The following is a 15,556-nucleotide window of genomic DNA, read 5'->3' on the forward strand; positions in this document are numbered from 1 at the left end:
AGAAAGAAAGAAAGAAAGAAAGAAAGAGAAAAAGAGAAAACATAAAGAATTCTCAGTGGTTTTCTAATATACCTGCTCTTCCGTTTGTCGGGTTTAAAGCTTTGAGCCGTGTAGACTTTATTTGATGTCCATACTTTGTTTCATCACACATTACTGAATTACACAGTTGTCCCCTGAATGTAATGCGATATTCATTGTACACTAAATGGTCACATCCAGCTATTGCTAAAGATGGATTCTTTTTTTTTTTATAATTTTTATTTATTTATTTATTTGACAGACAGAGATCACAAGTAGGCAGAGAGGCAGTCAGAGAGAGGAGGAAGCAGGCTCCCCGCTGAGCAGAGAGCCCGATGCGGGGCTCGATTCCAGGACCCTGAGATCATGACCTGAGCGGAAGGCAGAGGCTTTAACCCACTGAGCTACCCAGGCGCCCCTAAAGATGGATTCTATAAGGAAGGGCACAGATGGCCCAGGAGACCCTTCCAGGGCCTGAAAGTCTGGTCGAGCAAAGAATCTTTGTGCCAGGTCCACCCTAAAGACCTGCGGTCAGCTCAACGCGCTAGGCTCAGCCTGGGCTGCAGTGGACTCGGCTCGGTCTCCTGCCCTGCCCCGCCTTCACCAGCGTCTGCGTACCGAAGAGTCAAGGAAAACTGCCATACTGCGCCTGCGCGCTGCTGTTTCTTGACAGGCACGTACTGGACTCCGAGTAGCCAATCCCCGCGCGGTGGGGCGGGACCGTCCACGGCGGTGGGGTTCTGCCGGTGACTGACACACACGGCTGGCCCTACGCTCCGCCCCCTCAGGCCCCTCCTGCACGCCGATTGGAAAGGCTACTTTGCTTGCAACGCTGATTGGTGGCTTCTGCCTGACACGGCAGTACAAGCCGGTGTCGCGCCGACCGCCGCGTCTCACTTCTCGCCAGGCTGGAAGCGCGCGTGGGCTCTGCGAGGGCGCCAGACCCGGGTGGGCGGTGAGGGCCTCCAGGGAGACTGACGGGAACACGGACGCCCCTGCAGTGCCCTGTGAAACTGTTGTAAACCCTGACTCTGAAACCTTCAAACCCCACCCGGGAGACCCTGGGACCCCTCACCCTGTCTGGCTCCAATTCCCCTCAGCCGCAGGGACACCAAATCTCGCCGCCTCAAGGGAACGCAATTCCTCTGCCTTGGGGGGTCCTCACAGCTCGGTGGGAGACCCCTCCAACCCCTAAGCACCTCAGCTGCAGAAACCTCAAATCCCTCACCCAGAGAAACACTAAATCCCTAATACTTAGAGGCCCAAATCCCCCTGAGTAACACCAATCACCCTCGGCGGAGGCACCCCCAAAACCCTCACCCGAGACACCCGAAATGTACGCCCACAGAGAGCACATCCCCCCAGCCTCAGAGACCCTGAGGACCACCAGCCTGCGAGCTCGGAAATCCCTCCGGCTCCGCAGACCCCAAGGAACCTCCACGTCAGAAAACCTAAAGCCGGTTCACGAGAGACTTCGGATCTTAGAACGCGAGACCTCTAATCTCTTCAGTCTCCTAGATCCCAAATTCTCTCAGCCTGAGCATTCTCAATCTCTCCAGCCTGAAAGACCCCAGATCTTGTCCTGAGAGACTGCCAACACCGTCAGCCTGAGGAACCCCAGATGTCCTCTGCCGGACGCCCCAGATACCCTTGACATGAGAGCCCCCAACCCCTCCCACGAGTGAGACCACATCCCCTCGGCCCGGGATCTCTCTGTCCCTTGGAGAGCCAGACTGCTCACACCACATTTTTCCAGAATCCCCCGTGGGGCATCCCGAGAAACCCTCCTTTGGGAAGCACTCACCTCCTCTCCCTGGAGCAGAGCTGTGGGCGTCTGTCAGCAGCCCCAGCCGTCAGGGCCCCCCAGGCCTCCTCCGTGCTCCTCGGGCACCTCAGGACTCCCAGCCAACGCCTCAGGACGCCCGGCAGCCACATCCCTCCAGCCTCCCTCCCTCAGACGGCCGAGCTGCAAGGAATAAAAGAAACAAAACCTAGCTCTCCTTAGGGTGTCTGTCAAGGCCAGGAGAGACCCCCTGCCACCAAGACCCCAGACCTCGCCTGCATCTTCTAATCCTCTCTGGGGCCGCCACGTGTTCTCGTTCTGGACCCCCCCCCCCCCCCCGCCCAAATGGGGAAGACAGACACGTCTCTGGGCAGTGGTCTGGGCTGTCACCCACTCTCAGCACCTTCTTCTTCCACAGGCGCTTTGGCCTTGGGGCAGAGAGACTCATGCGACCACGGACGGCCTCAGAGTCCGAGCAGGGCCTGCCCGGAGGGCCCAGCACCAGGAGCCTCAGCCGGCCCCCAGAGGAGACCCCTGAGAGAGACGCGGGGAGAACAGGGTGGAAGCCCCCGGTGAGAGGTGTGGGAGGAGCTGGGCTCTGAGCACGGTCTGTAGGAAGGTCGAGGAGGGGCGGTGACAAGGAGCTGCTCCCTGGAGCACCACCGACTCCTGGCCGCCACCGGCGGGGGAGCCTCTCCACGCGTGGACACAGGGTGGAGGCGCTTGCTCCTTTACAGGATGGGCGAGGGGACGCAGGACAGAACCATCAGCGATGGCTCTTTGTCAGGAGACAGCTAGGGAACGCTCCGCGCTTGTTCGCTTCACCAGGACACCCTCCCGAGCGGGAGCAGCTCTTCACCGCGCTTCACAGGAGCGCTCCGAGGACTCGGGGAATGCCCTACATTTAAGGTGGGGGGAGGGCCAGCTCGAAGTCCACTGGGGTCAGTAAGCCACTGACGGAACCCTTTCCCAGGCCAAAGATGCTTTCAAAGACATTTCCGTGTACTTCTCCAAGGAAGAATGGACAGAGATGGGAGACTGGGAGAAAGTCCGATACAGGAATGTGAAAAGGAACTACGAAGCCCTGATCACTATAGGTAACCGGAAGTGCTGGGTGCTGAGGAGCCTGGGAAACAGCCGGGCCTGCGGCCCGCTCGTCGTTGGCCTCCGCAGTGGCTCCGTCTGCTCCTAGTTCCCTTCCGTGAGAAGACAAATCTGGAGCGAAATTGTGTTCTCCCCGACCAGTGTAGGGCTCGCGCTGGCGATGCAGAACTCACCCCCTGCCCTGCTCCCAACTCCACCAGCCCCTGCCCTGCTCCCAACTCCGCCAGCCCCTGCCCTGCTCCCAACTCCGCCAGCCCCTGCCCTGCTCCCAACTCCACCAGCCCCTGCCCTGCTCCCAACTCCACCAGTGGAGTCGCCCTGACTGGGTGGTACTGTCCACTGCCACTGCGCTTGGTTCCTCCTTCTGGCTCTTCCCTCTGAGGACCAGAAGTCTGCTTCTTTCCAGGTCTCAGAGCCCCTCGACCGGCTTTCATGTGTCACCGCAGGCAGGCCATCATACCGCAAGTAGATGACAGTGAGGATTCGGATGAAGAATGGACGCCAAGGCAGCAAGGTGAGGGGGCCAGGGAGATGTGGGGTTTCCTCCTGAAACCCAAGGTTCAGGGCTCAGCTGTATCTCCGGGGTCAAGAAAGGAAACTCTTTCCTTAAAAACATAGACCCAAGATGTAAAACAGCATATCATATAGTAAGAGGGTATTCATATAAAGTTTTTTTTTTTTAAGATTTTTATCTATTGAAAGACAGAGATCACAAGTAGGCAGAGAGGCAGAGAGAGCGGGGGAAGCAGGCTCCCCGCGGAGCAGAGAGCCCGATGCGGGGCTCGATCCCAGGACCCTGGGATCATGACCTGAGCCGAAGGCAGAGGCTTTAACCCACGGAGCCCCCCAGGCGCCCCCATATAAAGTTTTTAAATGTGGACAATAATTATATCATTTGTAAATACACTAATAGTGTATAATAGTTGGTAAACATATAAAAACAAAAGAAATGCCAAATTCAGAATAGTTATCAGAGAAAATGGAAAGGGTGGCAAGTGGTTCTGCTGTGTCTCGGCTAGTTATCTCTCTTTTTTTAAAGATTCCATTTATTTGATTGAGAGAGAGAGAGAGAGAGAGAGAGCACGTGCACAAGAGACCAGGTTGGGGGAGGAGCAGACAGAGAGGGAGAAACAGACTCCCCGGCAAGCCGGGAGCCTGAAGCAGGCCAAGGCCAGGGCCCTGTGTCATGACCTGAGCTGAAGGCAAACACTTAACCAATTGAGCCACCCAGGTGCCCTATTTTTCTATTTGTTTTTATTTTTGTTTTTGAATTTTAAAAAAGAAGTTAAAAGCTATAAAGATAAAAATAAAAAATAAAGATATATAATTGTGGCAGAATGTTGAGATAAGGCTGAATGGTGGTGGATATATAGGTTTTACATATGATTCTCCACACCTTTTTACATATTTAAAATTCATCATTCTTTTTAAAAAGGCTGTTTTTCCTAAACATTATTACCTAATGAAAGGGAAGTTAAAGAAACCTTAATTAGACTGCAAGTCCACCAAAGAGATAATCTCCGTGATTCCTGTTACTCAGTTATTGGATTAAATGTCTTAGAAGAGAATATGACGAACATATGTAAAGATACATCCTTGCTTATGTTTATTTAATCACACACATAATCGTGTTACCCCACAATGATCCAGAGTCTTAATTCTGGATGAGGGTTTGAGGTAATTATGGAAAGGTCCATCTTCACTTTTTTTAAGTTTTCATTTTAATTCCAGTTAGTTAACATACAGTGTTGTTACATTAGTTTCAGGTATGTAATCTAGCAATCAACACTTCCATGCAACCTGTGCTTATCATGATAAGTGCACTCCTTAATCCCCATAACCTATTTAACGCATCCCCTCACCCACGTCCCCCCTGGTAACCATCAGAGTGTTCTCCTCTGTAGTTTGGAATTTGTTTCTTGGTTTGCCTCTTTTTTTCCCCTTTGCTCATTTGTTTTGTTTCTTAAATTCCACACATCAGTGAAATCATGTGGTGATTATCCTTCTCTGAACGTCACATAGTATAATACTCTTGCTCCATCCATGTTGTTGCAAATGGCAAGATTTCATTCTTTTTTATAGCTAATATTCATATATATTATATAGAGATATAGATATATTTATATGTATATGTATATATAAACATCTTCTTTATCCATTTGTCAGTTGGACACTTGGACTGTTTCCGCAGTTTGGCTATTGTAGGTATTGATGGTATAAACACTGGGGTGCATGTATCCCTTTGAATCAGTACTTTTTATTCTTTGCGTAATGTCTAGTAGTGCAATTGCTGGATCATAGGGTAGTTCTGTTTTTAACTTTTTAGGAAACTCCATTCTGTTTTCTGGAATAGCTGCACTAGTTTGCATTCTCACCAACAGTGCAAGAAGGTTCCCCTTTCTCCACATCCTCACCCTGTGTTGTTGATTGTAGTCACTGTGACAGGTGTGAGATGACATCTTCTGTAGCTTTTATTTGTATTTCCCTGATGATCAGTGACAGCGAGCATCTTTTCATATCTGTTGGCCATCTGTATGTCTTTTTTTGAAAAAAAAGTCTATTCGTGTCTTCTGCCCATTTTTTAATTGGATTATTCATTTGGAGGTGTTGAGTTTTATAAATTCTTTATATATTTTGAATAGTAGCCCTTTATCAGGTATGTCATTTGTGGGGTGCCTGGATGGCTCAGTGGGCTAAGGCCTCTGCCTTTTGCTCAGGTCATGATCCCAGGTCCTCCCGCGTCAGGCTCTCTGCTCAGCGGGGAGCCTGCTTCCCCCTCTCTCTCTGCCTGCCTCTCTGCCTACTTGGGGTCTCTGACTGTCAAATAAATAAATAAAATGTTTAAAAAAAAGATATGTCATTTTCAAATATCTTCTCCCATTCTGTAGGCAGCCTTTTAATTTTGTTGGTTGCTTCCTTCACCATGCAGAAGGTTTTCATTTCAATGTAGTCCCAGTAATTTATTTCTGCTTGTTTCCCTTGACTCAGGAGACATATCTAGAAAGACGTATCTGTGACCAGTGGCAAAGAGGTCACTGCCTGTGCTCTCCTCCAGGATTCTTATGGTATTGGGTCTTGCATTTAGGTCTTCAATCCATTCTGAATTTATTTTTGTGTTCGGTGTAAGGAAGTTGCCCAGTTTCATTCTCTTGCTGTCCTGTTTTCCCAACACCATTTGTTGAAGAGATTTATCATTTTCTCATTGGATATTCTTTCTGGCTTTGTTGAAGATCAATTGATCTTATAGTTGTGGGTTCACTTTTGGGTTTTCTGTTCTGTTCCATTGATCTGTGTGTCTATGTTTATGCCAGTACCATACTGTTTTAATTACTAGAGTTTTGTAATAGGACTTGAAGTCCAGAATTGTGTTGCCTCCAGCTTTGCTCTTCTTCTTTTTTTTTTTTAAGATTTTTTTAAAATTTATTTATTTGACAGACAAGAGATCACAAGTAGGCAGAGAGGCAGGCAGAGAGAGAGAGGAGGAAGCAGGCTCCCCGCCAAGCAGAGAGCCCGATGCAGGACTCGATCCCAGGACCCTGAGATCATGAACTGAGCCGAAGGCAGCGGCTTTACCCACTGAGCCACCCAGGCGCCCCTGCTCTTCTTTTTTAAGGCATCTTTATTCTTTTGCATGTGACTATTCTATTCTCTCAGCATCATTTGTTGAAAAGATTTGTCCTTTCCCCATTCTATATTCTTGGCATCCTTTACAAAGTTTATTCAACTATATGGGCTTTCTATTCTGTCCCATAGATTATATGTCTGTTGTTATGCCAATAATATACTATTTTGATTACTGTAGCCGTGTAATATGTTTTGAATCCAGAAAGTGTGAGTTCTCCAACTTTGTTCTTCTTTCTCAAGATTGTTTTGGCCATTTGGGGTCCTCTGAAATTTCATATTAACTTTAAGATGACTTTTTCTATTTTTGCAAAAAAAAATACCATTTGGGTTTTGATAAGAATTGCATTGAATCTGTATATTGCTTTGTAGTGTAGACATCTTAATGATATTAAGACCCCTAATCCATGAACATGGGGTGTGTTTCCATTTACTTGTGTCTTCTTTAAATTCCTTCAGTAATGTTTTGTAGTTTTCAGTGCACAAATGTTATACCTCCTTGGTTAAGTTTGCTCCTAATTATTTCATTCCTTTTGGTGTTATTATAAATAAGACTGTTTTCTTAATTTCCTTTTTGGATTATTCATTGTTAGTACATACAAATGCAGATAACTTTTTTATTAAGTTCAATTAGCCAATATATAGTACATCATTAGTTTTTTATGTAGTGTTCAGTGATTCATTAGTTGTGTATAACACCCAATGCTCATCACATCACTTGCCCTCCTTAATACGCATCACCTAGTTACCCCATCTCCTCACACCCCCTACTAATTTTCTTTAACATTCTGTTTGTTGGGGCCCCTGGGTGGCTCAGTGGGTTTAAGCCTCTGCCTTCAGCTCAGGTCATGATCCCAGGGTCCTGGGATCAAGCCCCACATTGGGCTCTCTGCTCAGCGGGGAGCCTGCTTCTTCCTCTCACTCTGCCTGCCTCTCTGCCTACTTGTGATCTCTGCCTGTCAAATAAATAAATAAAATCTTTAAAAAAAAATTCTGTTTGTTTATTTATTTGAGAGAGAGAGAGCATGCATACACGATGGGGGGGAGTGGCAGATGGAGATGGAAAGGCAGAGGCTCTTTTTTTTAATTTTTAATTTTTTATTAGCATATAATATATTAGCCCCAGTGGTACAGGTCTGTGAATCGCCAGGTTTACACACTTCACAGCACTCACCATAGCATATACCTTCCCCAATGTCCATAACACAGCCACCCTATCCCTACCCCCTCCCCGCCAAGCCTCAGTTTGTTTTGTGAGATTAAGAGTCTCTTATGGTTTGTCTCCCTCCCGATCCCATCTTGTTTCATTTTTTCCTTCCCTGCCCCCCCAAACTCCTCACTTTGCCTCTCAATCTCCTCATATCAGGGAGATCATATGATAATTGTCTTTCTCTGATTGACTTATTTCACTCAGCGTAAGAAAGACAGAGACTGGGGCACCTGGGTGGCTCAGTGGGTTAAGTTGCTGCCTTCGGCTCAGGTCATGATCTCAGGGTCCTGGGATCAAGCCCCGCATCAGGCTCTCTGCTCATCAGGGAGCCTGCTTCCTCCTCTCTCTCTGCCTGTCTCTCTGCCTGCTTGTGATCTCTGTCAAATAAATAAATAAATAAAATCTTTTTAAAAAAGAAAGAGAGAGAGAGAGAGAGACTCCTAAGGAGACTCTGTACTAAGCACAGAGCCCAACATAGGGCTTGATCACAACTCCAAGATCACAACCAGAGCCAAAACCAAGAGTCAGACACTCAACTGACTGAGCCACGCAGGCAACCTAAATGCAACCAATTTTTTAGTGTTAATTTTATACCCTGAAGCTTTGCTGAATTCATTTGTTAGTTCTCACAGGTTTGTTGTGTGTGTATGTGTGTGTGTGTGTGTGTGTAATCTTTAGGATTTTCCACATTTAAGATCATGTCATCTGTGAACAAACAAAATTTTACCTCTTTCTTTCCAAAATGCATGTCCTTTTTTTTCTTCCTAATACCCTGGCTAGGACTTCCAGTACTATATTGAATAGAAGTAGTGAGAGTGGACATCCTTGCCTTGTTCTTGATATTAGAGGAAAAACGTTCCGTTTTTAACTGTTGAGTGTGATGTGGGAGATAGACTTTTTTATTATGGTGAAGTAATTTCATTCAATTCTCAGTTTGTTGAGTATTTTTGCCATAGAAGTTCATGGCATATGTTTTCATATGTGTAATAGATAACTTATGAACATAGTATGAAGCATAAATGAGGTTTTGTGTATTTTTTTAACATTTTAGGTAAATTAGTTCATGCCACCAGTAGCAGCATGGGCTGTGATGATACTTCAGAAACCATTTTCTAATCACCCCTTGATAATCCACGTACTCGACACTCCATGGTTAAGAATTCTGTGTCTCTAGTGAGAGCCTCTAGAGTTTGGAAACATTTGCCAACCAGAACACTGATTTCTGGGGCGCCTGGGTGGCTCAGTGGGTTAAAGCCTCTGCCTTCGGCTCAGGTCATGATCCCAGGGTCCTGGGATCGAGTCCCGCATCAGGCTCTCTGCTCAGCGGGGAGCCTGCTTCCTCCTCTCTCTCTGCCTGTCTCTCTGCCTACTTGTGATCTCTATCTGTCAAATAGGTAAATAAGTCTTAAAAAAAAAAAAAAAAACACTGATTTCTTATCATTTTATAGTCAGACCTTCTTGGGTGGCATTCAAAATGGAGCAGAGTAAACACCAGAAGGTGAGTATTTCCCAAAACCTGTGGACAAGAAAATCTTTCTCGTGGATTTAAGCACAGGTAAGAATAGTAGCTGATGCCTTCCTTTCCTGATCTCTTTAGCACAATATCCAATATCTTCATCATTTTAATAGCTAATACAAACAGCAATGATATTAGCAACCACTTGTTTTATTTTCACTGCACTTCAGACTTTAAACATTCACATGAATAAACTTACTTAAACCTTACAACAACCCTATGAGGTGGGTACTATAAATATCACCATTTATAGATGAACAAATTAAGACAAAGACATGTTTGATTATATACCTGAGATCACAGGACCAGTGATAGTGCAGTCTAATCCTAAGCTCCTTCTCTAAACCACTTATAAGCTCATTAAAACTTTCAGAGTTTTGGGGCACCTGGGTGGCTCAGTGGGCTAAAAGCCTCTGCCTTCGGCTCAGGTCATGATCCCAGGGTCCTGGGATCAAACCCCACATCAGGCTCTCTGCTCAGCAGGGAGCCTTCCTCCTCCTCTCTCTCTCTCTGCCTGCCTCTCTGTCTACTTGTCTGTCAAATAAATAAATAAAATCTTAAAAAAAAAAAAAAACTTTCAGAGTTTTGTAAAATTTGCAACATTCATTTGGTGATTTCAACCTCAGTTCTTTTCTATTATGCTAAAGTGAGAGATGAGCTAAGACCCTCTAAATAAGAGAAGCTTACAAATATACTAGCAATTCATGCACTGGATGATCCCAGATGCAGAAGCTAGGCTCCTCCTGCAGAAGATAGGCTCTGAGAGCCTCCCATTCTAGTAAGAGGAAGTATCTCCCAGCCCTGAGTAGTTTCAGGTTTGCTGATTGAGAAACAACCAATAAAATGACTTCAAGATTTCATATAGGTTGCATAATATTCATTAGAAACTCCAGATAGGTATCTGGAACTGATCTAAAATGCTCATACTTGTAGGAGAAAACAACAACTGCTTCCTCTGAGCTCTCATTAGACAACTCTCATTTTGTTCAGAATTATTTGTGTAGACTGCCTCCACACGGCAAGCTCTTTCTTCTCAGAAGTCCCAGGCCCAGCTTAAGGCACCAGAGGGCCCCTCAATGTTTTCTGCATGAGAAACTCTGCATTTACAGATTAAACAAAAAATAAAAAGTTCAAGGAATACTAAAAATAATATCTGTGATTTAGATTTTGAACATGGGCACAATTGAGAGGGTAAATTGTAACCTCTTATTCTGACTATATTAAATACCTCACCAAACGATTTGATGATCATTATAATATTTTCTGTCTTCTACAACATTAATAATTAGTATATATACCAATTTATAGATCAGGAAACTGAAGAGACTTAGCTGGTGCTACAACCTTATTCAAACAAAATTGACAGGAACCAGCTAATCTAATTACAAATAGTCTTTCTATTTGTAATGGAAATTACTTCACCATAATAAAAAAAGTCTATTGGCAAATGGAAACTTTAGCATCCTTTTTTTTTTTTCTTTCTTTCTTCCTTTTTTTTTTTTTTTTTTTAGTGTTTAGATCCATTTCTACCAACCCTTTGTTTTCTTCCCCATCTCTCTACTCATGTCACCTATTTTCCAGTTGTGTGCCGTCCCCTCCATTTGCCTCCATTTCCTCCTCCATCAAATATCCACTAGTTTACAGAAGATCTCCTCTTTTCCTCTACGAGCCCTCATCACCTTCTATCTCACTATCACAGAGGATAGTGATTCTCCAACTTGTCTTCCCAAGTAATCTCCCTCCCTCACTCTCACTTTTATGGAAAAATTTGAGAAATTTAAGGGGAAAGAGCCTTAAGCCATGGGTTCTATTCTCATATTTGATACCCACATATGCCCTTTCTTTTCCCTCTAGTATTCAGACTCTCTAAGTATTCCCAAGGGTTGTTGAAGTACTAACTAAAGTAATGCATGTGAAAACACACCATAAGCCTTAAAGGAATAAAGAAATGCATGTTGTCTTTTAATATGTGATTCTCACATTGAAGGGAGTACCCAGAGCGCCATTAAGTAATGAATCTAGTTTGAAGGAATTATCAGAAACAGCAAAGTTGCTGAACACAAGTGGCTCAGAGCAGGGCCAGAAACCAGTGTCCCATCCTGGAGAAGCAAGTACCTCTGGACATCACTCCCTACGAAAACTGGGTAAGAAAAAATAATATGGGGATTTTTAGTCCCTCTAAGTTCTCCAGAAAGGTTGATGAATACAATGTAGGTATGTGGGACAGACTTTGCCTAGGCCTGGGTTTAAGCTAGACTTACCTGAGACCCGTAGTTAACATTGAGGCCTTGGACAAATCTTATAAATTCTCTGAGCTCCTGAATTCAAATCTGTAGAATGAAGATAAAGATGTATAGCATTAATTTGAAAGCATTAATTTAACATAAAATAATTGACCCACGCAAGTTGTCCAATAAATCCCTTGGTGATAATAAAAACCATACTTTCTTGGTGTTGAATGCCCAGGCCCTTGCTCAATGCCTGACATATAATGTGCCCTCAACAAATATTTTCTGAATAAAGAAATATGTGAATGAACCATTTTCTAAGAGGAAAGATTACAAAGATTAATCTGATAATGGCGAAAAAAGTAAAATTGAATTAGCCATCTCTAGTCAGTATGGAATCTTACACTCTGAATAGTTTGGGGACAGCAGAGAACAGAGTATATAGAAGGACAGGTAATAATTTATCAAAGGAGATGGTATGTTTTCTGACAAAACAGGGACTAACACTCCAGACCCCACCAACCTCTCTCACATATTCTTTTCCAACTCAGAACTCAGGAGGAAGGATGTTGAAGTAAAGATGTATAGTCTACGAGAAAGGAAGAGCCTTGCATACCAGGAGGTCAGCGAGCCCCAGGATGATGATTACCTCTGTAAGTGGCCATCTTGGCCGACTCTCAAAGGAATTTGTTCTCTCCTGATACTGTAACTGGGTCTTGTCCTCGGGTCCCCAAATTATCCCCTCCCTCTAGTGACTGGGAGTACAAGGTAGAGGCCAAATGATGTGAGTGTTGAGCTGTTTCTGAAACTGCTCAAGTCCAGGAACATGCAAAATCCTTTCCTAATCCCTGTTGCTCTCGCCTCCAGATTGTGAGAAGTGTCAGAACTTCTTCATTGACAGCTGTGCTGTTCACGGGCCCCCTACATTTGTAAAGGACAGTGCAGTGGACAAGGGGCAACCCAACCGCTCAGCCCTCACTCTGCCCCCTGGGCTGAGAATCAGACCATCAGGCATCCCTCAGGCTGGGCTTGGAGTATGGAATGAGGCATCTGATCTGCCATTGGGGCTACACTTTGGCCCCTATGAGGGCCAAATCACAGAAGATGAAGAGGCAGCCAACAGTGGATACTCCTGGTTGGTGAGAACCATCATCTCTTCCCCTACCCTCTGGCTTCCCACAACCCTCCTATGGATTGGGAGGACATCACCTTCTATGTGGATGGGGGTTATAACATGGCTAGCTCTGTGTACTGAGTGGACTTTGCATGAACCTGGAGCTCCTACTTAAAAATCAGAGGGTAAGAGTAGACATAATCATATAGACACAAACAGGTTCCTTCCTTGTGAGACCCCTGCCCTGAATTGACAAAGTGACCCAGATGTGTAGGTGATGACTAAGGAGCACATCATGTGGTCACACTGGGGACTGATCCCATGCAGGCTGGAAGAGCACAGATCGCAGGAGAGTAAAATAATCCCTCTATTACCTCCCCACCAAAAAAAAAAAAAAAAGTCTTTAATTTCCCTTTCTCAAACTCAGATCACCAAAGGAAGAAACTGCTATGAGTACGTGGATGGAAAAGATAACTCTTGGGCCAACTGGATGAGGTAAGGCCAACAGGGTTCTGGCTTCCAGAGAAAACATTCACCGTCACAAACCCATGCTCCTTTCCTTCTTGTCATGCCCCCTCAATGGTCTCCCTCAATCCTCTGTTCCACATTTTTCTCCTTATAATGCTCTTTCACTTCGAGTGACAGTTTTGGTAAAAAGGAGCTAAGAACATAGTATATGTCCACAAAATATGCTAGATAAAATTTGAACCCTGGAAAAACCCCTGAGGAGCCCAGATTCATGAGGAACGCTGGATTCACACTTTAATTTATCAACTCAACATTCATGAGCAATTACTGTGTTCCACAGTGGAGTTCATTACTTACACATAGTATGCAACCCATGTCCTGTGGAAGACATATTGCATATAGACAGTAGAGAATTGACTTTAGGAATATTTAACTATAATCTCCCTACTTTTCAAGGGCACACAGTATAGGGATAACCTAGAACAAGGGACCTTTAATGCGTGAGGGCAGCAGCTCTTCCTAGCCTCAGTTCTAGTAGAACTGGTTCTGAAACCTGTGTAAAAATGGGTTGCAGAATGGCCACAGGCCTCTGCACTTCATGATCCAGCCCCTTTCCTTGAGGGGCTCACAGGTTAGCAGGGGATGCATTATGTGAATAAATATTGTTTTCCTTTGTTGTTGTGCAAGACAGAGAGAGCTCCAAGGTTCTGTGGGAACTTGGGGGATGCATGTTTCAGACAGGGTATGGGGAGATTGGAGAAAGGCCTCTAAAGGAAGATAAATTTGGGCTGAGTATGGAATGATGCGTAAGTGGTCTAGAAGCAGAGTCCATGACCAAACACCATGCTATAAAACAGAACTTAATTTAGTTTAGAGAAACTAGATGTCACTGGTCTTTGTGACCAATCAAAGTGATGGTGAGTCTGGAGTTGGGATTTGAAAAATGGTTAAGCAGGCAAGGGGGAGAGCCTTCTAGGCCGACTGAGGGCAGTGAGCAGAACTTAGAGATGGAAATTCATAGGCTGTTTTGATGGAGGCTTGAATATGAGCAGGGCATTCCCTGAGGAGCAGTGGGGGAGTGGGTGGCGTAACAGCATGGAGGCCTTCAGGTGGTGGGAACTGACCTCCTCTGGTCCTCTTTCCCAGGTATGTGAACTGTGCCAGGGATGATGAGGAGCAGAACCTGGTGGCCTTTCAGTATCGCAGGCAGATCTTCTACCGAACCTGCCGGGTCATCAGGCCAGGCTGCGAACTGCTGGTCTGGTATGGGGACGAGTATGGCCAGGAGCTGGGCATCAAGTGGGGAAGCAAGTGGAAGAGCGAGCTCACGGCAGAGAAAGGTGGGCACCACTGCTCTTCAAAACAGAAAGAGAAAGAAGAGATCTCCTGGGCAGTTTCCACAGTCCAACTCTTAAGTAGAGTAAACCCTGTCTAAAGTCAATGCAGTTGCAATTCCGATGCGTCAGATATAATTCAGAATTCACAGGCATGGGACTCTTAGGGACATTTTTTTTTAAATTTTTAATTTCTGTTCTGATTTCTTAAATACTTCATACACAAAATATATAATAGAATATACTGATTAAAAAATTGTAGAGGCAAGGGACGCCTGGGTGGCTCAGTTGGTTAAGCAGCTGCCTTCGGCTCAGGTCATGATCCCAGAATCCTGGGATCGAGTCCCACATCGGGCTCCTTGCTCCACAGGGAGCCTGCTTCTCCCTCTGACTCTGCCTTGCACTCTGTCTGCCTGTGCTTGCTCTCTCTCTCTCTCTCTCTGACAAATAAATAAATAAAATCTTTAAAAAAAAAAAATTGTGGAGGCAAAAACAAGTTTTCAAGCACCTACCGGCTCTCTTACCAAGGCAGTTTCTTCTGCCCTTTTAGCTCTTTCTTCTTAATTTGCTCCATATTTCTTTTTTTTTTTTTTGGCCCCATGTTTCTAAATGATATCTGTCTGTTGGTGTGTACTCACCCACAATTCAGGTAGCTGTCATAGGAGTCCCTACTCTGTGCCAGACAGGCTTCCAGGACTGAACAAGGTTTTCAGAGTCACTGCTATTCAGCAGCTGATGACTGAATGAACGAGGAAACACGTGCACATAGGTATGCGTGTGCATAACAGCACACAACAATTAGTGCTCTGAAAATCAAGCTAGTCCTCAGAAAGTGTCTGGGGACCAGTGTGAGGGAAGGGTGAGTGCAACAGAGCTTGGATAGGGAAGGGCTCTCCCAGGAGGTAATATTTGAGGTCTGCAAGCGCCTGTGAGCAAAGGATTCCAGGCAAAGGGTCCATCTGGACGGCTGCCCCGAGGCACAAGAGAGGTGGGTGTGTGTGGTGTGTGGCTGAGAACTCCCTCCCACCCCGGATAGAGGAAGCATAGGGGTCGGGAATGGAGAGAGAGTCAGAGAGATCCACAGACTTCCTAGAGCCTATGGTCCATGCTGACACACTGGGGGATTTCCTGATTGAGATGAAACAATGGTGCAGTTTCCA

General features: G+C 45.4%; 1 protein-coding gene across 1 annotated transcript; it reads left to right on the forward strand.

Annotated features, from left to right (window-relative positions):
- The first annotated feature begins 245 nt into the window (after nucleotides 1-245).
- On the forward strand, nucleotides 246-14,623 carry PRDM7 (PR/SET domain 7). Its single transcript, XM_082711367.1, has 10 exons — nucleotides 246-973; nucleotides 2,220-2,373; nucleotides 2,775-2,898; nucleotides 3,312-3,419; nucleotides 9,185-9,234; nucleotides 11,240-11,396; nucleotides 12,032-12,133; nucleotides 12,348-12,619; nucleotides 13,022-13,089; nucleotides 14,209-14,623. The coding sequence occupies exons 2-10, from the start codon at nucleotides 2,248-2,250 to the stop codon at nucleotides 14,495-14,497; spliced, it is 1,296 nt and encodes a 431-aa protein (XP_082567493.1). The 5' UTR covers nucleotides 246-973; nucleotides 2,220-2,247; the 3' UTR covers nucleotides 14,498-14,623.
- Nucleotides 14,624-15,556: the final 933 nt, after the last annotated feature.

This window comes from Mustela nivalis (assembly GCF_964662115.1).
Source record: "Mustela nivalis genome assembly, chromosome: 18".
Classification (NCBI taxonomy): Eukaryota; Metazoa; Chordata; class Mammalia; order Carnivora; family Mustelidae; genus Mustela; species Mustela nivalis.

Excerpts from the sequence above, each read along its gene's own strand:
- PRDM7 (XM_082711367.1), top strand. The coding sequence starts at position 2,248 with ATGCGACCACGGACGGCCTCAGAGTCCGAGCAGGGCCTGCCCGGAGGG. Across the intron at positions 9,235-11,239 it reads AGCAGAGTAAACACCAGAAG|GGAGTACCCAGAGCGCCATT; the intron begins GTGAGTATTTCC and ends CTCACATTGAAG. Across the intron at positions 12,134-12,347 it reads CCAGGATGATGATTACCTCT|ATTGTGAGAAGTGTCAGAAC; the intron begins GTAAGTGGCCAT and ends TCTCGCCTCCAG.